We start from the raw sequence: 24,780 nt of genomic DNA on the forward strand, positions 1-24,780 counted from the left end.
TACTTTGAAAATACACAGTTTATTCTTACACACATTAAATATAATACTTACAATTATATTTATTATTTTATTGCAAGACTTTCTACAATTGTTTCAACATTATACATTATGAATTAAAATTTTCTTTCATCCAAATTTCAAAAGCATAAGTAAATATTTATAATATACAGGGAGTTTATGATATTAAGTATATATATATAAATCATCATTTTTTTTTAGAATTATTAATAATTTATACACATTGGTTCAAAATAAGATTTTTTTTGTTTCAAAGAATTTCTTCTAAACCCCCTGTTTTCCTTATATCTCATACAAAGATAAGTCCATTCTTGAAAGATTACAACATTTATAAAACAATGGCTAGCATAATTCATAAAGTTTTTAATAGAATGATTTTAGACTAGGCAAATACATATAAATCAGTTTCTCAATTTTTGACACATCTACATTCCAAAAATTTCTTAATGTAGGTTTATATACCCTATTTAGGGATGAATACAGAAGTAGGAAAAATGGGCCGTGCTTTGTGAACATGAATGTTCACCATATACATGCTAAAAATATTTATCCATTAATCAGCACAGGTGAACTATGCAAAATATATTCTTCATTTTCTTTTTACAAAAAGTACTAGTAAATAACACAGAGTACTTACATTTGCATTTGCAAATATAAGAATAATATCTAATATATATTATTAGTAAATCTACTACTGTAAATATTGTTCTTGTATCAAAAAAAGAAATAAATACAAGTAACATATAACATAATAATTATGTTATTATGTTATAATTTTGCACCAATAAACATTGACTTTTTTTTAAATGGAAAAATAATTAAATGTTATAAAAAAATGCATGGAAAAAGTTGTATGTATAATATGGCAGTTTTTGTTTCTATTAAGTATCCAGTCTTAATGAAAATAACATTTTAAAAATATGCAAATTAAATGCTCTTTTATAATTAGAAAATTAAATTTAGTTGTAAAATCATTTTTGTACAAATGAGAATAACTTAACGTAATGTATTTAATATCAAGAAGTAAAAATATTTTAGAATTTGTTCTTGTTTGTCTTATTCTTAAACATATTTAATGTATCTTCTTTGAACATCTTCTGAAAATGTAATATAGCTGCATATATGTTCATCTTCATAAAGAGAACATAAGTGTCATCTTTTTTACTTCTGTTATAAAATTATTTGCTGTGATTATTTTGTGATTAATTTGAAAAAATAATTTGCAACAAAATGCATTATCTTCAACATGCCTAGAATAAAAATAATTTATAGAATAAATAATTTTATAAGTTTATATAATTTATTTTCTTATAATATAAATTTGCTTATTATGTACCTTAACACTATATGCATTATCATAGCCTCCTTTCATTTGCATTTGTGCCTGAATATTTGATAATTGTGCACTGCTCATATCAAGATCTCCACTACTAATATGTCCAGTATGTCTAAAGTTTGTAGGTACTCCTATCATACTACGATCTATCCTTAGTCTCTGATGTGACTTTTGCCTTCCATTACGTGTTCTAGGTCCTTGTTGCATTAAACAACAGGTAAAACATTGTACCCAAAGTTCTCCACTGCCCGCCATTATATACTTTAATTGTTTACTTCAAAATCTAAGATATTTAAAAAAATATAAATTTTATATCATATGAATTTATTAAGTGAGTATTTTAAAAATTATCTCATAAAATTTTTTTATTATTTTAATAATCATAATATATATCTGTAAAAATAGAAATAAAATTACAAAACGAAATTTAGATCAAATAATTATCCAATTAAAAAAAAAATTTTATTTTTCCTTGTTTTTAAACTATAAATATATATTTAAAAAATAGTTTTTATAAATTAAATAATAATATAATAAATAATAAATATATATATTATTATGTGAATGAATGAAATAAATTGATAAAACATTCATATACTTACAAAGTCGTCAAGTAATCGTATTGTCGATCGGTCTAACCTTTGCGATATCCGTTCGAGACTCAAAGACAGAATGAAACAAAATAAACATTCCCTTTTGATCGATGAGTTTACATGTGATTCTAAAGGACATCGAAATTATTTGAACATTTTACTATATAAACTATATAATATTATATATATAGTTTCAATAAAAAATCAAGCTCTATAGAGATTAAACAATTGACTTTATGGGAACAAAAAAAACGAATGAGACATACCGATTCACAAGATGTAGACTTTCGAATTAATTTTCACGATGTAAGTAATAAATCTGCGGCTTTCTTTCTATCCCTAATTAATTCATCAAATAATCTTAAAACGATCACTTTTTACCATGTTTCATTGACAGTCTTTGAAGAAAATTGAACAGTAATTATTTAATCAGTCGTTTTTTTTCATAATTTAAATGACAGTCAAAATAAATTTTAATTCGTAGAATATAAAAGCCTGTCAACGTGATCAACGGTTATCAGTATAGCGAATTATTATATATATATATATATATATATATATATATATATATGTATACGTACTATATTATAAAAACCCGAGAAAATCCGAAGAAAGTCGAAAGTTGTCGAATGTTACCGATCTATAAAATTCTGATCATTGAATATACAAAGAATAGTTTACGCTGAATATATTTAGTGAGACAATTATTATCTTTTTAAAAAAAAAACTGATACAAATATAAAATAATAAATTGTTTATTTTTTTGTAATTATATATTTGTTATATATTTGTTTTGTTGTTAGGATACATGCATGTATGAACAATACTGCATGACAGCATGAATACGCTTTATTAAATAAATTATATACAGATTCTCACATACAGACATTGCCGCATCATCAAAACGCTATACGCACTAAATAAAATATAAATTATTATATGAAAATCTTCGACTACAATACATTGACTTTAGAGGCCTTTACTCTTTGTTTTAACATATGTAGTTCCAAATATTCCCATTCTTTTGCATATTGAGATTTGCAAATGTATATTTTATGTATCACAAGTAAGTAATTTCTTAAAATATCATTTTGCTAATTTTGTTATCAAAAAATGAAATAAAAAAAAATTTTATGTGAAAAATATGAAATTCTAATTATATTATATAATCCTAAATAAGAGAGTATCAATCTTTATGCAAGTGCCTAAAAGATATAAAAAAAATTGGTGACATACAATGTATATATCAAATGTGAAATCTGAAAATGATTTCATGTTTTTTTTTGTACCACTCCAATTCCTTCTTTTATAAGAGTCCTCCATTCAGGACTCTTTTACATATCTGGTTTATAATAATAGATATTAGAATTATCACAGTCTGTATATTTATAGTTTAAACATTAATGTAAGATCCTTCTTAAATTAATTTAACAACGTTATTTTTCTGTGTGATGTTGTTCTGAAAAAAGTCTCAGGAAAGTTAGTTTTATCATTGCACACGAACAGCAGAAAATTATGAAAAAAAAAAATTTTTTTAATTCATATAAAGATACAAAAAAAGATGGAAAAAGAATACTTTAAAGGCATGCATATTGGAACTAATGTTTCTATAACTACTGAATAAACTTGCATATCATATGAAATAATATCAATAACTTAATTATTATTATATCTTGAAAATGAATATGTCTTATTTGTATTTTGTATTTACAGCTTAAGTATTTATACAACGTTATATGATAAAAATCTGAAACTTTCCTTCATGTCTCTTTTTTTTTATCAAATATTTTTAATTTTTTTTTTTTTTATTTGGACGCTCATAATTTTTCTATTTTTTTTTTTTTAAATTCCTCAATTGTTGAAGATTATTCATATATTAATGGTTAATAAAAAAATATGATTTCTAAGGCAGAGTTGAAAGATATCAAATATCAAAAAGATAATAAAAATAAACAATAGATATAATGATTTTTTGAAAATTATATAGATGATAAATTCAAAAAATCAAATGAGTACAATTTTGATTCACTCTGCACAACTGATATTTTAATTAAAAAAAAATTTTTATATCATTCTGTAAAAAAAATCTTCCTATTTTACTCCATATAAATTAATATCTTGCCTCTTTTTTATGTATTTCTTTCTGAGAATTAATCTTATCTTTCTCTTATTATTATATAAATTAAATTTGCAAGAATTAAAGAAAAATTTTTACAAAAGTATTTTTCAAAATCCATAATTCTTTCAATCAATTTCAAACAATTACTATTGTTTGTTCCGTCGTATTTTCTATACGTTATACATTCTAAATGAAACGAGAAAATACCAACTATTCTATCGTGCAAATCCAAGAAAATCTGTGAGTCTATCGTTCCAATCGTGAAGCCAGTGAGTGGGTCCATGATTTGGTTGTCTCTGTTTGCAAGGATTGATTTCTGTCTCCAAGGGCATGTATTCCTCGCCCCTGATACAAAAATAACTTTTTATTGGACTTCTACACATCGGACAACGATCTAGTTTGCCAAAACAGGATGCACAGATGCAGGTATGCCTGCAAGGCAATAGAGCACGTGACAGAGGAAAGTATTGGCAAACAACGCAAAGTTGTTCTCCAGCTGTGTTCCATAGCGATCCCTCGGGATCGCCAGTACCGGAGGCAACCAATGCGCCTCTAGTCGTACTACCATTGTTGTTACAAGGCTCTGCAAGGGCCAGAGCTGAACCTAGACCCGAAGACATATCTCCTTCGTCATAATTCGTTGAATTGCCGGTGGCTAGATATAATTGCTAAAATAAAAATAGGTATGATATTATTTTTACAGATAAAAGTATAGCTGCATTTTCTTTTTTATCAAATTTAAATTAAAATTGGACATGCTTACTTTAAGACAAGATAATTGTCCGTTAGCTTGCTTGAGATATTGCGCCAGAATCGAAGTGGGTAGTGTGCATACGCTATCTTTGATATGGACAACATTTACTAGAGCCACCTTTCAAAAGGAAAAGTAATAAATTAATAAAGTATAATATTTAAACATTTAATAAAAAAAATTAATTCCATTAATCATGAAAAGATTGCAGTTTATAATGAACTTAAAAAATATCCACCGTCTCGTCTGGATGAGGATCTCCTGTATCCCTACGAGTTAGAAAGATTACTAGAGGATAGCAAAGTCTAGGTGGTGTTCCAAGTTCTAATTCTGGTGCCGGAAGAGACAATCTCAATGTTTCTTCTCCATGTGGTTGCCTACTGTATATTTTAATTAAGGAATAACGAATGATATCATCAACGATATTTTAATATTAATTACAATATAAATTTTTAAAATTATAATGATTAACTCAAGAATATATATATTCATATAAGAAAAATGGAAAAAAAAAAAAAAAAAGAAACTGGTTTATATTTAAAAAAAAAGGATACGTTTGTGGTGGTGTGAGATACTGAGCATGGCCTTGAAGAAGAGTACCATTCAAGGACGCGTCTCTAAGGGTACTCCAAGGTTTCCAAAGTGCCAGGTGAAGTTCTCTTATACTAACTCCCCAGAGCGCTTGCAGAGAATACTCAACTTGACTCGATACCTCGCATTCAACTTCTGTAACAAAAAGACCAATAATTTTAATATAATATAATTTATAATATATATAAAGATTGATACAAAAATAATACAATCAAAGACTTAGAAATATTATTCATTGCAATATATTATCACAAGATATTGAAAAAAATATGTGCAATATATTATGGAAACAATTTTTATAAATTCGTTTTTATAAGTCAAACTTCAAATTGTAGTATTTTTTTTATCTCAACAAAGATTTATCTATTTACACTTCGAATTTGTGCTTTTGAAAATAAATAATAAAATAATAAATTAGAGAAATAATATAGATGATTCATTTCTGATTCATCGATGTAGATGATTCATAATATACGTACATACCTATATAAGAAATATTTATTTTATTATAATGCAGAAAGAATATAAAACTAGATAATTCCAATTTTATGTTTACATGATTATTGAGAATGATTATGTAACGAATCTATTTTCGATTCTTTTTATTATCATCTGGTTTTAAAATATATCCAATAGACCAAAAGATAGAGTTTTTAGATCATGCGTGAAGAGGATGTTTCTTCCAATTCTAATTCTTACATTGTCTTTCGATTTTGAAAGAAACAAAAAAACATCTAGAAAATAAGCTTATTTCATGATCATTTATTTGATCTTTCGCGTTTTTGTATAGCAATTGAATTACATTATATTATTTTGAAATAAACTGTAAAAAATTATTCTAAAACAAACTTTAATCGTTAAAAAAAAGTAACTAAATCTAGATCAAGGAGTATACAAATTAATGATGCATTTATTTGGAGTACTAAAAGGCTAATTATTAAATATAATGTTGAAAAATTGAAATTTACCAAGTAATAATGCAACTATTTCGCAAACGAATCATCAGAATCAGGTTTCGAGAACATTATCTTTTTGAAGTTGAAAACTAAGACCAAATTATAATTCTAAACTTCTGATCGTTAAAATATTATAAATCTTTCATTAATCTTATCTCACTTATTCGTATCTAATAAAACGACAAATAGATTAGATCGGTTTACAGAACAAGTTAACGAATCGTTGTGGTTGGTAAGAGGTAAAAAAAAATTATATAGACGGCGTCTCGTGACGGAAAGCGACACAGGAAACGGAGAATCGTGACCCGAATCTCGTGATCTCGGATCTCACGTCACAGTTAAAGTAATTCGAGGTTCGTGTGGACAATCGTGGCCAAAGATTCTCTACAATTTGTGGAGAGGCCATTGTCGAGGAGATTGCTTCGAGATCACGCGAGATTGGTGTGAACGAAAGTGAAAGCTACCAAGATGGATCGTCCGAACGCGGTAATTTCCAATACAGACAAAACTATCAAAACTATCAGCCATGGAACTATCAACTATATTCCATGGAACCACGAAATCTGATTGTTTTCGCATAAAGATATCGATTTCGAATCTTTCGAATCCTTCGTTTTAACGCTTCTTCTATCAATCTTTTTAATCGAATCAAATACGAAGAATTCATTTCTAAATGAATAAAGTATTTTCTAACCTCTTTTGGATCACATTCCATCGTCTTAGAAATTTTTATGACTTCTAGTATTATGTTGTATCATATTTTATATTTATATCTATAATTAATTTCTGAAAAAATTTTGGAATTTCTTAATCTTTAATTTAAATTCGTAGAAGCAAGTTCTTAATAGGTAATAAAGCACACGCTCTTTTGATTACTTAATAACAGAAAACTACACAATTGTATAGCAAATATCGATGCTGCTACATACGGAAACGCGATGCATTTCGTGGCACGAACCAAAAAAAAATGTTGTACAAATATTAACGTAATTATTAATAAAGAATTCGAAACTGATCTGATATATTCATATTTGTATAAATAACAAAACGCATTGTGAAACCCGATCACGAGAAAAATAAATATATCAAAGAACGTGGAGAGTCGTGACTATAATAACATTTTTTAATCTAGAAAGATATATATTTTTCACGATCAATCTTTACAATTTTTTATAAAAATATATATATATATATATAAAACAAAAATAAACTACAATAGTCTCAACAATTCTAATGCAATGTTCTAGCTATGTAAAAATAATTCGACTTTTATTTTCAGCCTATATGGTGAACTCAGAATTTCACAATTTCAAGTTAAAGCATGGCTGGTCAAGCACATCTGAAGTGGTTGGCAAAGACTTAACACGTACGCTGTCACAATGAGCGAGGACTATGTAGGTCAAGCTTCGCGAGTGATATCCTAGAAGTTCTGGATGAAACAGGGATTTGTGAACTATGGACTTTGCAAGGTGAACTGGTACATCTAGAATCATTTGAGACTCCAGAATGTTCTAGATATTCGAGGCCAATACGAATACCTAATTAAAATTTAATACCTGACTAAATTTTTAAATTTAACAGGAATTTAACAAGAACGTTCATTAATCGTTAATTATGCTCCTTCAAGATCAAATTTAATTCGAAATCTAATTCGAAATCTTCGTCGAAAATTTGATTCTCTGATTATTTCGTAAATTATTCGATCGATCGAGAGAGAGAGAGAAACGAACTTTTTTTTTCTCCAAAAGTTTTATTTTTATTTGTATTTAAAAAACTCGAAATAATATATCATAATTTTCTATATTGATTGAAAAATCAACGATCGGCTCGAATTATCAACGATTTAACTTTATTGTTAATTATTAAAATTCGCGAACCTTTTCGATTGGAGAACGAAGTCAATCGATCGATACAATATATCGAATGAACCGTACGTCTCGAATGGGTCGGTGAAAGGCCAGTTAACCGACCAGATAGACTGCAATCGCATGAGCATGTTGCACTATGTTCGCCCAAGGAGCAATAAAATGAACATGTATGATCTCTTGCATTTATCGGATATTAATGAGTTGACAATATGCTATTTTAACCGGTTGAAAAATGATTTTTTTTGACATCGTACAATAAAACATTCCAATTTCAAGTTATCAAATATTTGATTTACAAGATTAAAATTCTAAATTCCAGGAAACAATTCGGCTTCGTTCCGCATAATTATAACTTTTTCGTAGTTACTTTCTATATTTTCTATTCCATAATCTATTCTAATATTTTTTCCTATTAATTAAATATAGAGAGAGATTCGAGTACCGTAAGTTTCTAGGATATAAAAAAAATATTAACAAATCGAATCTAATTTAATCCTTTATTTTTATCGAAATTTTCAGTTTTTTTTTTTTTTTTTTTTTCCACTTCGATAAATACGATCGACGATAATACGATAATTCCTAGTTTGAAAAGTTTCACTGAAATTGTTAAATTTCACGCAATCAATCGTTTTATAAAATGTAACAAAAGTAAAGAAAAAAAAAGAAAAAAAAAAAACAAAAAAAAAACGAAGAAAAATAATGTTCATGAATCGAGGAACGGTAATATGGAACTATTCGATTATCAAACATTGCATAATCAAGCAGATTCGTTCGGTTGGTTGCATTAGCTGTTTGTGGAAATCGGATCATTTCGCGTGCATATATCCGTCTCCTTCGTTTACGAAACAAACACTGCATACAGTTCTAGCCGAGTGCAAACACGATTACCGTAATACACACGTAACACACAGGAAAATTGTGAAATTATTTCTCTTTCTCACTTCACGAGTAGCGAACGATAAAAATAGAGTCGAGGGTACCGAATCGATTATCAAAATTAAATTTCCGTCAACTTGATAATTTATAATTAATCTCATTTATCACTCTATTCCAATTAATTCTCATTCGTAGTTTTTCAATTTTTTTTTCTTTCTTTTTTTTATTTTTCTTACTCGCAAGCGCATGTTCTTCGAATCGATATGGATCTGAAACTGAAATAGTGATTCACGAGGCTTTCCTCAATGGATCGATTGTAAAACCGAATCGATACGTGAGAGAACGTTCGTTCTTCTCGACACTTCGAGGAACATAATCCCGCGTAAATTTCCTTAAAAATTGTTCCGATAAAGACTTTTATTGCGCCACAGGTGGTTTCTTACCGTAACGATCTCGTGTCCTCTTCAATTCTCTTTGCTAACATCATCGACAGTATCTTTGCCTCTTTGTTCGTTCTCGCCGATGAGTTATTATGTACCTTGAGCAGTCTCTCGAGGTACAATCATGATTCACTTTCTTAGTTAGCTTAACTTTCTTAACCAAGTGTTCCAGGAACGAACGCAATAAAAATATTTACTCTTTTTAAAATTGCTACCAAACTGAATGCGTTCCAATAATTTTTTAATTTATTCTTTTAAACTTCTTCTTTTCAAGATTGACCAATTTTCTACACGAATGTTATAATTCCATTTCCATTTCTTATAATACCTCGAAAACATCACGCTTGATCATACACCAGCTTTACATTGTACGAAGTAAATTACATTTCTCGCCTTGTTTATCCATTACTCATTCTCTCTATCTTTCATCCTTCGTTCTTGTTTTAATATAAAGAAAAGTCGAAATCAAGTTTCGCGCAAAGAAAAAATCAAATATCAGAAAAATTGCAAAAGATAAGATCTCTGCAATATGCACGAATAAAAAATGCAAATATCATGCAAATGTTACGATAAAAGGTATCCTTAGAATCTGAAAGGCACGAACATCCTATACCTGATCATTTCAAGTGACCTTGATTGTTCTACGGATTGTTACCTACAATCACGTAGGCAAGACAGGATCTTTCTTTTTGTTCCATTTGTTGCACAAAATATGTGGTAAACGCACATAATATTTTACGACCGATGAAATATTCTTTCTTTCTATTTTGTTCCAATGTTCGCGACAGGGAGGAACGAAACTGATTCCAACCGACGATTACTCGTTCATACGTGTAACAGTTCCTAGCCTTGAGCCTCGATGTCGAAATATTCTCGTGGAGAAGCCGGCTTGATGTACTTACTTACTACATGTAATCGTTCGTTTCAATCACGTGTCCAGCCGCACGAACTGGAAGCGATTACTTCATGAGAATGATAAATCAACTACAATTTGTCATCGAGGAACAATAACAATAGTACGTTTTTCCTCTTTCCTTCGTTTTACCTATTTATTTATTTATTTTTCAATCATAACTTTAACTTTTGAAATTGAATTGCATTTTGACGAATTTCCCTTGGATTTGGATGACTTTTTGCAATGGCGAAGTTCTTTGCCATTTTAATATCAGTTTATTAAGACGATAATTCAGCGAATCTAGAATTTATTGTAAATAAAATAGAATCGAATTGAAATTCATTTTATTATTTATTAATAATCGCCAAATATTTCCACGTGTTATTCGCTGTTTTTTTTTTATTATATCATTAATATTCTACAAAAACTTTCTGTTGCAACGAAAATCAAAAAGTCCATCCAAACGGACGGAAAATTGTTGAATGAGAAAGAATTATTACGAAAGATCATGTGATCTTTATTTAATTTTTCTTTTTTTTTTTTTTTTGCAAGGCGATGCAAGATTTTTATAATTATTTATAGATTCCTATAATTTTAACGATTAATGTTCAATATTGAAGAACAAGTAATTCATTATGTATTTACCAATCTACTTGTTCATGCTGGATTAATAGAATCGAGTTTCGATCGAAAAGATTTTATTACAAGAATGATATTTGTACTTGAATTAACACTTTCGAGCCGATATGATTCGAAAAAAAAAAAAAAAGAAGAAGAAGAAGAAGAAAAGAAGAAAAAAATCCTCGAAAGATTTCAAGTATTTACTTACATAGTCGAAATGCTGTAAAGCTCGATGGAAACTAAAATTACTCGGCCAAACGATTTTCTATTCGTTCAAAATACCAGATCAAATATATTCTACGCTTCTTCAAATATGTACCGCGGTTGAATAACGAAACTTCAAGCAAATTAATCCTTCGAGTCATAAAACTAAGGCTAATATTATGAAAATTTATGACTCTCGAAACTCATTCGAATGAAAGGGACAAAAGGGAGACAAGCCGATTGTAAACGAGGGGGTCATAAAACGTGAAAGCTTTTACTCTCATTGTTGTTGGCCGTTTAAGTTCTTCCAGAAGTTTGCACGACGACACACGCGAAAACGAACCGTAGCTACTAATTGTTTCAACCACTCGGCTTCTCATTTACAATCGTACGTCGCGTTTCTCATTTTCGAAACTTGTTATTCCTCCGTGCAATTTACAGCTCGCATTTATAATAACAAGATTAACAACTTGGGTTTTTTTGTCCGATTTCCATTCATTCGCCGATCCTCGTTGATTTTCAAGAAACGTGACGCGAATCATCACAATGTTGACACGTTTACACTGCGATTGGATCTTTTTTATTATCGCTGGTATGGTAAATAATATTTACCGTGCATATAATCTATCTATAATATATAAAATGTTAACATGCATTTATTACATTTATTACATGTATTATTTATCGCGACGTGTCCCTTATTTCTTTTTTTTTTTTTTTTCACGATTTTACGATTTTTATTTCCAATCCAGATTTAAGCGGATAAAAATCGCGTGATATATTAGAACTTGTAAAACGAGATACTCGATCTTTGATTTCTTTCAAAACCGATCTTTTTTTTTTTTTTTTAGATAAATATAGATAAACATAAAAGACACGGTGTAAATGCTTAATATGCAAACGTGTAAAAAACAATTTTTTTTCATAATTCTTTCAATCGCGTAAATTAATTACACGAGATATCTATGATCGAATGAAAAGAAGAAAATCCCATTCCCAATTTATCACACCTTTTGTCCGCCATTTTTTCCGCCAAACAAAAACAAATGTCTAGATGATAATATTCGCGGAATATTAAAATTTTCATTTGTTGTTTGACACACTCAAACTCGATTCAATGTAGATACAATCAGGTTAAATATTTGCACGGAATAAACGTGAAAAAAAAACGAAGGAACGAGTTGCAAAAATAGTTAGTGTACGCTTCTTATTTTACAAAGAAGAAACTCTTGCATAGAGAAGCAACGGGACATGTAGGTGTAAAAAAATGCCTTGAGCAAGTTTGCATAAATTTCTCTCGTTCGCGCCATTCTGTTTGCCATTCCTTCTTTTTCTTTTTTTTATTTTTATTATTATTATTATTTTTTTTTTTCAACAACAATCTCTTCGACCTGTTTCATCGAATCTATTTCGCCATTTTATTTTTGCGTCGATTTTAATGATTCGACTCTTCTCGAAGGAGCAAATTATCTCGAGTAAATTAATCAATACAATAGTGAAGAAAATTACGATTTTGAGACGGGTATAAATTGTCAATTGTCAATAATTTCCTGGAAGGACGAATTCAAACAAGTAAGTAATTATGAGAAAGGACCGATCATTTTAAACGATTCATCGTAATGAACGTTCCTAGATTTCCAAAGGTATACCCCTTTGATATCCTTCATTTTCTCAAAACTGTTTCTCGCTTACTTTTCGATTTCCAACGTCAACTTGAAAATAGGAGACGGATTAAACTTGCACGTGTACACAGGAATATTTACATAGCATAACTCGATATCTTAAAATAGACGGTGTTGCTTCGATCACCGACATCGAAATCGATTCCTCGTGTGATTGAACGTGTCGAATGGAGAATCTTGAATCGACGCGATTGTAATTTAAAATTTCAAGGGCATCTTGCATAGTTTATCCTTCTACGATGAGCGATGAAAAATCTATTCAACGATCGATGAAAAGAAGAGAGAAAAAAAAAAAATAGGCAAATCAATCCCAAAGTGTAAATACGAAGAGCTCGAGATATTCGAGAAGTATTTGACACCGAGTGCATTCGCGAAGAAAACTTAAGAAAACGTTCAATCTATTCGACGAAACGATCGAAAGACAAACGGGCGGAAAGAGGCAAGCAGAGAGAGAGAGAGGGGAGAGGGAGGGAGAAAGAAAAAAAACGAATTTATTTCGAACCGGTTAAAACGACCGAGAATAGTCCAATTTCTTTTCTACAACAATGCGGCCGGCTATTATACATTATGGGAACAAGAATGAAAGTAGGAGGTCCGAGCGCTCGTTCGCGAGGGTAATTGTAGTCGCCGTATTCATTTCTGTGCAATTGACCGGGAACAGTGATGATAAAAAGGCTAAAAAAGGAGAGAGAGAAAAAAAAAAGAAAGATATCACAATGCATTCTCTCTCTCTCTCTCTCTCATTCTACTCGTACATATCACGGCGTTTTACGTAATACAAAAGCAATGATTCGACAGGATGTTGCATTATAAGCGACGCCACGCTACAATAGTCGTACGAATAGTAGTAGAAAAATTTTCTGAAAGCGAGATATCCTGTTTACGCGAGGATCGTGTGTTGCTCATGTGGGTGGGAATTGAGAAGGGAAAATGAGACGGTAAAAGGAAGTGGAAAATTGAGGGAAGGATGAACATTGTTAAGGGCTTGTTAAGTTGTAATTATTATCGACTTGCATGACGATTAGAAGAAGTATTATTATATTTGCGTGATTAATCTGTTCTTAGTTTCTTTTGTGAAATTTTATATGTATCATGTTTGTTTTTGTGTTAAGCAAATTGTTAAGACGCGATTAAAGTCGACGCGAAGTTTCACTTTCCGATGATTCAATTATTATTATTATTATTATTATTATATACGAAGATATTTTGTCTTTGATTTATAATAATGGATTATTCTGATGCATCTATTAGTCGTAACACGTAACGTAACACATTTTTCAATAATGATGATCACGGAAATTTTATTTATTGTTTTCCTACTTTGATAAGATGAAGAAGGAAAAAGAGAGAGAGAGAGAGAGAAGCAAAAAATGTTCAGAACGAAAACAATAGAGGAAGATGGCACGAAAGAAGAGGAAAACAAGAATACTTTTACGCGATGGGTAGAAATGTTAATTATAATCGTATACGGCATAGTTTTCCAATAACGATATCGTATTTGAATACATGATATCGTAATAAAATCGTGAGTGTCACGTTCGCATGATATTAGAACTGGTTCTTAAGAATATATGCATACATATATACAAAGATGAATAACAAATGAAGGAAAGATAGATCGTGTATTGAATTAATCAAGGAACACCTTGATAATCCTAAGATAAATTGTTGAGTTCGATAACTTTTATCGTTCGATTCGTATTCACCTCGCACGTTTCTAAACCAGGAGCAAACAAATAATAATAATAATAACAATAATAATAATAATAATAATAATAATAATAATGAAAAAAAGAAAAAGAATAACTTTAATATTATTTTATCGATGTCGATGATTCATGAAAATGTCCTCCAAACTTATTCTTTCTAAACTTATCAAACAATATGGGGACAAGGTTGTTTGACTCATATTACGATTCAAGAACAAGAACAAGGTTTACAAGTCTATTCATAGACAAATTTTTATATTTTACGTGTTTTATGTGTTGTTTTTATCATTATCATAGAAATACGCACTAATCACGATAATCTTCGTATACTATATTCTACAAAGAAATTCGTTTAAATTCTGAAAATTTCGATTTCAACGATGAAAACGTCTGTACATAAATCGAATACGAAGATTTTTAAGCGACCGATTGCTTGTATTACCTCATCTGAAATATTCAAGGATACAAAAAAAAAAAAAAAAAATAAAAAAAGACGAGAAAAAAAAGAAGAAAAAAGAGAAACTCGCACACAAGGTATATGAAAATATGTTTCCGACTAGCTGCATATTACCTCATCCGTGATATTCAAGGGCGTAAAAAAAAAAAAAAGAATGGGGGGAGGGAGAGGAGGAGAAAAAAGAAGAAGAAGAATGAAAAACAAAAGAATTTAAAATACAATTCAACAAAGGATTGTAATTTAGCAAGCGAGCAACAAGTGATTCGTCTCGCGGCATTAATTATCGTGGATGGAACGTTTTTTTCGATGGAGTTCGTTTCGAAAACGATAATACTACCATTTAACAAGCGACTAAAAAGAAGAGCTAGAGGATTTCGTCCCGTGCCGACAGTCAACTATATAAAAGTATTTCTCTCGTCGAAGGAATCTCGCAATCGACTCACGACGGTTACGTCACCGGTCGGCTAACCTTTCGTAACCTGGACCACAAGCTCTTCTCTCTCTCGATCCAATCGTGAGTTACAATGTTGCACAACGAGGCCAGGAATGCTCTCCGGTGTTCACCTATAATTCACCTACACTCAGGCAGATGTAATATTTGCACGGTAAAATGCTACCAGGCTACGTGAATGAGCTTTCGATTTGTTCACTTTCGCCTCGCCTTCGTCTATTATATCTCGTAACGCGCTTGTTAAGTAAGTTTTCGAACGAGTCGGTGAACTTGACACGCATAACGTCGATCAATGATCGGTCGATCCGTGAGAAAAGATCCTTGTAGAATTTTTGTAGTACCAAGGGCATCGTTTCTCTCTAACAACGATTTATTAACAATCGATTGACTCCATTGATGGAAAATTTAAACTTCTGTTTTTTTTTTTTTTTTTTTTAAGCGAAACACATTTTATTTACATTTGTACGATCCTTGTAGAGTTCCATTTTCCGAAGGGAAAAAAAAGGAAAAGATGAACCGATAGATATTCTGCTCCCAACTTTGTTACGGTATTAAGAATTCTTTGCTGAATTTAAATTTTATTAACGATTTTTTTTTTATAATATTTATACGATAAATATTATATTTAATTATGCGATAACCATGGATTCATACATTCAATAACATTTTCATTCACAATTTTCATTCGAATTTTATTATTCGAATAGATAAGAGTATCGAGAAACATCATTTGCCACGCATCGTTCAAACTCTTCTATTAATCTTTTGAAACTTTCATTCTATCTTTTAACGATCACGTCATTAACTATTACAACATCTCGATTAATAACCTATTTTATCGTACCACGTTACCGCGAAAGGAATCCTATTTAAATACCAATTACCAAAGATGAGAGATGCCTGTATCATAATAATCGATGGTTTATTAACGATGCCTGGATCGATTGTTTCGTCTATTGTCACGTAACTTACGTAACCGTGTTCGTTTATTCGAACATATGAATGCCGTCCTCGATGAACGAGACCGAACCTTCGCGATCGACCCTCACACTTTTATATGGTCGTACTTCGTAGCTACGGGCCTGGAATTCAAAAATACTCTGCCCTTGTAACCTCCACCTCCGGAAAAATCCATCGTTTCCACCACGGTTTGTTCTCACGGTTCCTCGCCATTGCGTATTAACAAAACGGAATATCTCTCGTATATCTCTCTTTTTCTCTGTGCATCAACAAATCGCACGATGGAATAATTTGTAAATATCGATAATTCGCATTTCAAAGATCATGTCCTTTGTAATTTCTCAAATTTACGAAATTATCTCTTTCGATCTACGATCCGTCGTCCATTATTTTCTCAATCTATCGATAGACGAGCATAAAAATTTCATTCCGATTAAATTAACAATTGATTTTCAAAGCTGAGCTTTCAATAACTTCTCGATCTAAACTCTATTTGTCGGGATGTTACGAGTGAAAAAAAAAAAAAAAAATTTCATCGGAAATTACGATTACGATACGATCAATTGTACCGGTCATAATGATTAATCGATTTTTCATTAAGAACGAAACACGTGCTCGTCGTGGCCTAGTCCGTGGCACCGTTCGAATAAAATCCAAGGCACACCAACAAGGTTAACAGAGGCAAGCCCTAACAAACACGCTCCGCTAATCCCATGAATACACGTGGTTTAATGAATTTATCGAAGGTCGTCGAGTGTCGATCGTCATCGCATAAATCAACCGTGGCATAATAAAACGTAATCACGGAGGGAGAAGATAGTTTTTTAGTACCCGGCACAATGTGAGTACTTACGTATATTTCGCTCGGTGTATTCTTTTCTGGGCGAGTATCGATCCAAATGTAAATGTAAATTACCAGTGGAAGAGATGTTTCGTAATGAGAATATTAAAAAAATATTACTAGTTTTTATGAAATGGAATTAATATGCGGAGTATTACTTGTTGGGCCCAATTCTTTCATTTTTTTCAAAAAATTCGATTTGACGTTCATTCAGTAAATTATTTATATCTCGAATTAAATTTGTCAGCTTTATAAAATTTGAAAAACAAATTAGCCGTATGATAAATCACGATTACTCGAAGAAATGTTTTATGTTTCTGATGTCTCTGCAACGTAGTACGTTCTAAAGCATCGTAATTATTTAACGTTTAATTATATTATTTAACAGCAAAACGTTAGTTTTGGATAATAAGCGCGATGATTTTTAATTAGAAAGAAAGAAAAAATACGTAAATAAATAAAAACATCACGTGAGAAAGATTGGAATCCGATATTCGGTTAATATTCTCCGGTTAAATGATTCACAATGACCTGGCCAAGCGGTCAAGGTAAGGTTTCGTAACTTTGGGTGCCTTCACACCTGCATGCCAATTACGACAATCGACTACGAAGTGGAAGATCATCGTTCTTTTTCTTCTTCTTCCACTTGTTCCACGCGTGTCTGTAACCCACTTTCGACCAGATCGAATCGTACACCAAGAGTTGTCCTACTATTCTTTTCAAGTTAATAAACCCGGCGACAAAACTTGCGAAATAAATAACCGATGTTGTGTGTGTGCGTATTCTTGGAACAGGAGAGAAATTTGAAAAACGTTTCTTCTAAAGGATAGGCGATAACCGGGTTCGTAAACCAACAAATACAACTTCTAGAGAGACGTAACGGAGAGTCGAAACGTAAAGGGATGTAGCGAATCCCACGGGGATTCTTCGAACGACGCGTGAATTTTGATCGATGATCGTTCAAACGCCAACGAATACTAATCCCGTAAAATTAGACGAAACAAAGGCGAGGCACGTCTATGCGTTTATACCGTCAATTGTACGAGATACGATCTCCGATACGTTTGTCGAAGGAACGAGTTTTTCCCCCCACCCTCTCTTTCTTCCATCGGTGTTTTTTTAATTAGAATGTTAATAAACGAATGATGAATCATGGAACGTATTCTTAAAGAGATATACAAACGATTCGAATTTCAATTGATCGAACGTTTTCAATTCCTTTGTAGATATATTCGATTGTTTGAATATTCAATTACCTATTCGTGTATTCCCTCGTATTTGCATACATGAGATGGGATTTTATCGAATTATTGCGTATCTATTTACGTGTTTTTATTATTGCGTGTCCTGCGTTAGAATAGTATATCGATTTTCAATTTTTTATTTGTGTTTATGCGAAAAAAAAAAAAAAAAAAGAAAACTTTGAACGACGATTTTCTCCAAAACTTTGGAGAATTTTATTGGAAGAAGTGGATAGAAAGAAAAATTGAAAGAAAAAAAAAAGAAGGGAAATAAGGGGAATACATTTGGGGAAAAACTCACCGGTGTAAGTGCTCTTGAAACTTTCGTGAAGCTTGAAGGTGAAGGGAATGTGGACCTTCATCATTTCCATTTGAGGTATACGCGGCGAATGTGTCATAACAGTTCCACTCCCTCCGAACATCAATTCGTCGCCGTGAATGCGAAGCACGATCATATTTCTGCACAAAAAAATTAGATTTCTCGTTTAATCGTCTTTAAATTATTTTAAAAGTTTTTAATTATTATTTAATAGATATGCCTTACTTCGTCGATATTGAAAATCAATTTTCAAATTTTTTTTTATCCTCTGAAAAATTGCGAAATTTAAAAAATTTTAAATTCTTTAATTTCTCAATGTTCCCAAATTTTTCAAAATTCCCTATCTCTCAAACTGGAAAGTAATTTCAAAAATGTATATCAACGTTAATCTCTAACTTTTAGAAATTATAGTTCTAATTAATATTCTTCTCTCTTCTTCTTTGTTCTAATTGCTAATTGACGGATGACACATTAATTTGGCGCGAATAAAGGAAATAATTAACGAGACGACAACCTATGTACGAATTAATAATGTTAAGTAATTATTAACATTAATTATTCTAATGATATTCCGTGTTTCCACGTAATTCATTCATAATTCACTATTTAAAGTTCGATCTATTCCGTAGAATTAACGAATTAATACTCAATTCACTCCCGGCACACAAGATCCTGTCCATATGTAAAATGAGAGTGTCCTACGTGTAGGCATGCAAAACCCTGAACGCGAGACGATTCGATGATCCGAGAAATAACAGTATACTATTTCTTTTTTCACCAGCACGTACGAGCTAACGGTTTTGAAAATTATGTATCGATCAATTCCTGATAAGTTTCTCATCTTTCCTTTGCTTTTTTCCTCGAAACGATACAACAGATCGAACGCGATAAAATTTACGATAAAATAATTTTTGAAAGAAAAATTCTTCCGTTCTAACGTCGAATTTTTTTTTTTTTTTTTTTTTTTAAAGAGAAGAAATTCATCTTCTCGTTTCGAAAATTATAAAACTAATGATGATTCTTTGATTGACAAATAATCGTTGTACTAATCATCATCTAATTTTTTTATCTAATTTTTTTCCTTTATTAATGACACATCATGTTACAAAGTATTAAATTTGATAAAAAAGAATTTAACATAACGTTTTATTTTTTCCGATTTCGTCCGAATAGAAAACATCAAATATCTGGAATGAAAAATTACGATCGATATTTAAAATAATCGAATTGACTACGTTATTCATGATTTGGAATGAATTAGTGTGCGAATGATCATATATGCCAATAACCTCGTGGCCATGAGAACGTATATAAGCACGGTATACGCAATATCAACGTTGCTATAAATTATTCCTTGGCGTAGAGAGAGAGAGAGAAAAAAAAAAATATCGAAAGGACGAGATATTCTCTATTAAAGTAATTCTAAATATTTTTCAAAACGAAAAATTGATTTTGAAAAATTGATCAATTTGGAGATACGATATCAGATGATGTAGATATTCGTTTCAAAGGACGTTTAAAATTCAAGTACAGTTTTCAAGTTATTTTAGGCGGAGCAAAGAGGTAAACCGTACAGCTTTGAAATTTCAGAACGCGGCTTTCTCTTTTCAAATAAGTGAATCGCACGTTTCATGTAAGTGTGTTAACGGTTTATTGACATAAGGCTTCTGGATTTGGGCCCGCCATTAATTCAACTAGATATCTCAGAACTGTTCCAACTGAAATTTGAGAAAGATCAACTTTTGGTTTGATTTCCATTTCGATTTTATTCAAATTTATTTAATTTTATATTTCAATTTCATTACACAATAACCTCTTGATCTTATGTATAATTTATGAAGCATTTATGTAAATTATTCATGAATTAAAACTAAAATTAGCGTTCAAACTAAATTTAATTACTGAATGCAATTCAACGAATCTATTTTTATCAAATACTAATTGTAATTCCTATCTTGATAAATCACGAGTCAAGAGATTCATAACAATTAGTAAATTGATCAAAGTAATATTAACAAAGTCAAAATTATCTAATAAACTTTACACTATTGCGATAAACGAAGAATAATTAAATCGTTAAATAGAATCCTACGTTTTCTTGTGATAAAGATTTATTATCGGTACACTCGAGACTATACTAACGATAAAAATTTGAGAAAATAACATTATTTATATTCTTTGAATCAGCTAATGTATTATCGTTATTCAAACATACTATAAAGATTCACAATTTTCCGGTAATTTTTTAGTTGGTCTATTATTTCCAACAACGTATAAATAATACATTGAACAAGCAACAACGAATACCGCAAGATAATAACGGTTTGATCAAGCGTCTCCGGCGAGTTGCATAATTTCTACGAAAGTATACAGAAATCATTTTCAGAAAAAAAAAGTCAAATGACCGACGAAACTAGCAAATCATCGATGTTGCAATGTAATAACGCATAGATTCGAGTACACGAATTAGAATATATTACACAATATTCAATGTACAAAAATCTTTTCCGTCCTTTTTAATCATAGATGAAATAAGGGTAACTTAATTAATTTTATATTATCATTCAATTGATTCATTTGATTGTTTTGAACTTTGACACGAAAATAAATGAGAAATTAACTTGCAATATATAACAATTTTTAACAAAAAATATTTTCTTTCTTCATAGAAAAAGTATGTAAATTATGCATCTGATCTGATTATAATTTCAAAATAAATTGTTAATTCTAGTTTCAAAGTATATAAATTGTTAATTATTAATGTTTTCCATCTTTTTCATATTTTTTTAATATATTTTATATTTTTAAAAAATAAAAAATTATTCTTGAAATAAGTATATATAATCTCATGGTTAACAATGATACTTTTTACCTAGACAGAATATTTTAAATCAATTATATTAAAGATGAAAAAAATTTGGAATTATATATTTTTAAATCTCGTAACAAAAATTAATTTTCGAAACAAAACTTTTATTTTTGCGTTCTTCGAAAAAAACATAAGAATGTATTTTTGACAAGCAAAAATTTGTAATCAAATTAAACTTTTCGTCTGTTATTAATTTTGAAAATTTTAAAATCGTTCTTATATTTTCTTCTTCTTTTTTTTTTTTCCTGAAAATATTTAATTCAATTTATATTTTGGATTAGATTAAGCCATTTCATATAACTTTTTATTAAGCTACTCATAAGAATGAAAATTTTTCATGATTTTCTGTGTTTAAACAGCTGTTCTTAACTACTATGTCCTCTATCCTATGGCACACTTTTACTGCTAAACTGAAAGTGCTAATTTATCAACCATTTTTATGATGCTTTAACAATAAAATTTATCCCATTGATTTTACCTTATAATATGAGAAATGAAATTTTAACCTTAACATCTTGAATCAAATAAAAAAAAAGAACAGAATTTAATTTCATTATTTAAATTATTTTTTAATCAAAAATAATATAAATAAATATAAAAATTTTAATACAACAAATAAATCATAAAAAATATATATAATTTTTTATTAAATTATTATATAAAATTATTAAATATATCATACAATTCTACTAATAAATAAATAATTTTTGTTGTTGTAAATATTCTGTAATGAAATATCGCTGACTACTTCAAATTTTTTTTCTTTAAATTTTGAAAATTAATCAACATAGTGATTTTTTAAATAAATGATTTCCGAGAAATGCTAAATATTAAAATAAATATAGGAAAAAATATAGAAAAATAATTTTTAACGGTAATTATTAAGTTAGTAGTAGTATTCATATTGATAAGAATTTGATTTATAATATCTGAGATGTTATATATTGGTAAAATGATATCAAGTATTTATCAATTTGATAGTAATACTTATAATCACGTTATTCATTGTAAACAGTTTATTATTATTTATATTAATATTCTTTAATCGATATCTATTAGGAAAATAAGAAACTTTTAAATAGATTGATACATTTGAGATATATTAATAAATGCAAAAATAAAGGAATTAATTTTAAGAGAACGAATAAATATTTACCAATTATAAAAGAAATAAACATTATATATATATATTTTTTTATTTTTATAATTATACATATGTGTACGTATATATTCGAATATCTTACTTATTTTGCTATATACATTCGAACATTTATAATCTTATTCTATATAAAATTCTGTTTTTCTTCGTAAAGATAATAAAATGAAAAAGAAAACGCAAATTAATGGATTCATATCAATTCTTACAAACACGTTTCTAAATAAAAATGCATGCAACGACAAATATTATATAGCAGGCTTAAATGATACATACAGTTTAAAAAAAAAACAACGCACAATATACAACGATGTAAATACCTGATGATAAACAAGAAGACTCCGCAAAAGCATACCGAGACTGCAAGCACGAAGAAAATGTTCGACAGTTCCGCCACAGATACTAACATCGCCGTCATCGTATTATTGCCGTGTTGTTTTTCTCTACAGCACGCACACGCACGACACACCTTCCAAATTAACCTCACTTCGAATGATGCGCTGTCAAAGTCGTCACTGACGACGACGATAAATTCGGCGTTAAACACTGCACAGAGCGTTCCGTCCTGTGACGTATGATCAGTAATATAGAAAAAAAGATAGAACGTGCTGTCAGAGCCGCATCGCGTGCGCGTACACCGACGACACGAATTTTCGTTGCGTAAATACGCCAGCCTAACCTCATCGACTGACACAGAACTGGTATTTCGCGTTTTCGTACACAGATACACGAATTATCGCGTACGTCCGATGTTCGTATCGATTCGAGCCAATGATCGACGATCTCACGTCAACAGGATAATTTTGTTAATTAAACGTCATAAATGTTTGTATTGAAACGACATGCATTTGCAATCCTACGCGATTGTCTACCATAGCGCAGAATCGTATGGACGAAGTAATACCGTATTCAAAGAGTTTTAAAGATCGACAAGATAATAGGCACACGTAGGATAAAATACGCAACACATATTGATAACACGATCGATCAATCACCGGCTCTACGAAGGAACTTTCGTTAAATTTCGTAAGAATAATCGCATGTACGGAAGAAGAAGAACGACATAAACACAACCATCACGTCTTAGCTGTTGCCCGAGACTGAACGTAGACGCGACGGTGGGGACGACTTATACGCTTCTATACTTCACGACTTTTTTGCTGTTATGTTTCTGCGCGCGCTTCAGAACATTGACCAATACTAGCGTCGATTCGAGACAGTAATTCCCGATATGCGAATTGAATTTTTAAATTCAAATAAAATACCAATCACGTTTTACAAATAATTTAATCTTTATAATGCGTTTTTAATGAATGAGTCGATTTGTTCTAGGGATATTATAGTAATAAAATAAATAATGCTTTTAATAATAAGATAAATCATTTTATTTCTATGATATATATTATAGATTGCATAGACATTACTATATGCTTCTAATTAATAATTAGAAGCATATTATTAAATTTGATGATGAAAATTTATGTATAGTTTGTTTTGAAAATAAAAGTTTTATCAAATAATCATATTGTAATTGATATCATTATAATTCGATATTCAACTTTGTATATAGTCCTAAAATAAAGGTACTAAAATTCTAAATAAAAAAACTAAATTTTAACAAAATAAAAAAACTATCAATTAATTTTTAATTTTAATTTAATATTGTCAATTATTATAAATTTATTATTAAATTTTGTTTAATATTTCGTATTTTGTTAAATAAATTTTAATTTTTTAATTTCTAAAGAAGAAATTATCAATAATTCAATCTCTTTCCATATCGACATCTTATAACATTGAACTTAAATTATATTTTTTTAAAACTTT

At 29.8% G+C, this 24,780-nt stretch overlaps 2 protein-coding genes and 1 long non-coding RNA gene across 8 annotated transcripts; 1 reads left to right on the forward strand and 2 right to left on the reverse strand.

The window, feature by feature from the left end:
* Spec2 (CDC42 small effector protein Spec2) lies at positions 1-2,506 on the reverse strand. 2 transcript variants are annotated; one of them, XM_003698510.4, is made up of 4 exons: positions 2,214-2,506; positions 1,957-2,075; positions 1,355-1,637; positions 1-1,268 (listed from the first exon to the last, which is right to left on the reverse strand). In XM_003698510.4, the coding sequence occupies exons 3-4, from the start codon at positions 1,607-1,609 to the stop codon at positions 1,260-1,262; spliced, it is 264 nt and encodes an 87-aa protein (XP_003698558.1). In that variant the 5' UTR covers positions 1,610-1,637; positions 1,957-2,075; positions 2,214-2,506; the 3' UTR covers positions 1-1,259. The 2 variants fall into 2 exon arrangements, with proteins under 2 accessions (XP_003698558.1, XP_086773322.1); XM_086917196.1 differs by lacking the exon at positions 2,214-2,506 and having other exon boundaries at positions 1,957-2,188.
* On the forward strand, positions 1,963-8,511 carry LOC147656090 (uncharacterized). 2 transcript variants are annotated; one of them, XR_015295077.1, is made up of 2 exons: positions 1,963-2,253; positions 2,751-3,090. It is a non-coding gene; the product is annotated as an uncharacterized LOC147656090 (long non-coding RNA). The 2 variants fall into 2 exon arrangements; XR_015295078.1 differs by lacking the exon at positions 2,751-3,090 and adding an exon at positions 7,644-8,511 and having other exon boundaries at positions 1,979-2,253.
* LOC100865285 (cell growth regulator with RING finger domain protein 1) lies at positions 2,779-24,067 on the reverse strand. 4 transcript variants are annotated; one of them, XM_012493456.3, is made up of 6 exons: positions 23,274-24,067; positions 18,911-19,068; positions 5,372-5,543; positions 5,056-5,197; positions 4,830-4,937; positions 2,779-4,734 (listed from the first exon to the last, which is right to left on the reverse strand). In XM_012493456.3, exons 1-6 carry the CDS (start codon positions 23,369-23,371, stop codon positions 4,282-4,284), a joined length of 1,131 nt encoding a protein of 376 aa, XP_012348910.1. In that variant the 5' UTR covers positions 23,372-24,067; the 3' UTR covers positions 2,779-4,281. The 4 variants fall into 4 exon arrangements, with proteins under 4 accessions (XP_012348910.1, XP_012348911.1, XP_012348909.1 ...); XM_012493457.3 differs by having other exon boundaries at positions 5,056-5,194; positions 23,274-24,055; XM_012493455.3 differs by having other exon boundaries at positions 5,056-5,194; positions 23,253-23,516.
* Between the last annotated feature and the right edge of the window lie 713 nt (positions 24,068-24,780).

Source organism: Apis florea, unplaced genomic scaffold (genome assembly GCF_048593485.1).
Source record: "Apis florea isolate Af1SG1 unplaced genomic scaffold, ASM4859348v1 contig_3813_pilon, whole genome shotgun sequence".
In the NCBI taxonomy this organism is placed as follows: Eukaryota; Metazoa; Arthropoda; class Insecta; order Hymenoptera; family Apidae; genus Apis; species Apis florea.

Bases quoted from the DNA above. Each gene is read 5' to 3' on its own strand.
- Spec2 (XM_003698510.4), bottom strand. From the start codon at position 1,609: ATGGCGGGCAGTGGAGAACTTTGGGTACAATGTTTTACCTGTTGTTTA.
- LOC100865285 (XM_012493454.3), bottom strand. From the start codon at position 23,371: ATGACGGCGATGTTAGTATCTGTGGCGGAACTGTCGAACATTTTCTTC. The intron at 4,938-5,055 runs GTGGATATTTTT...TCCTTTTGAAAG, and splicing joins ATCCTCATCCAGACGAGACG to GTGGCTCTAGTAAATGTTGT. The intron at 4,735-4,829 runs GTAAGCATGTCC...TTTTTATTTTAG, and splicing joins GACAATTATCTTGTCTTAAA to CAATTATATCTAGCCACCGG.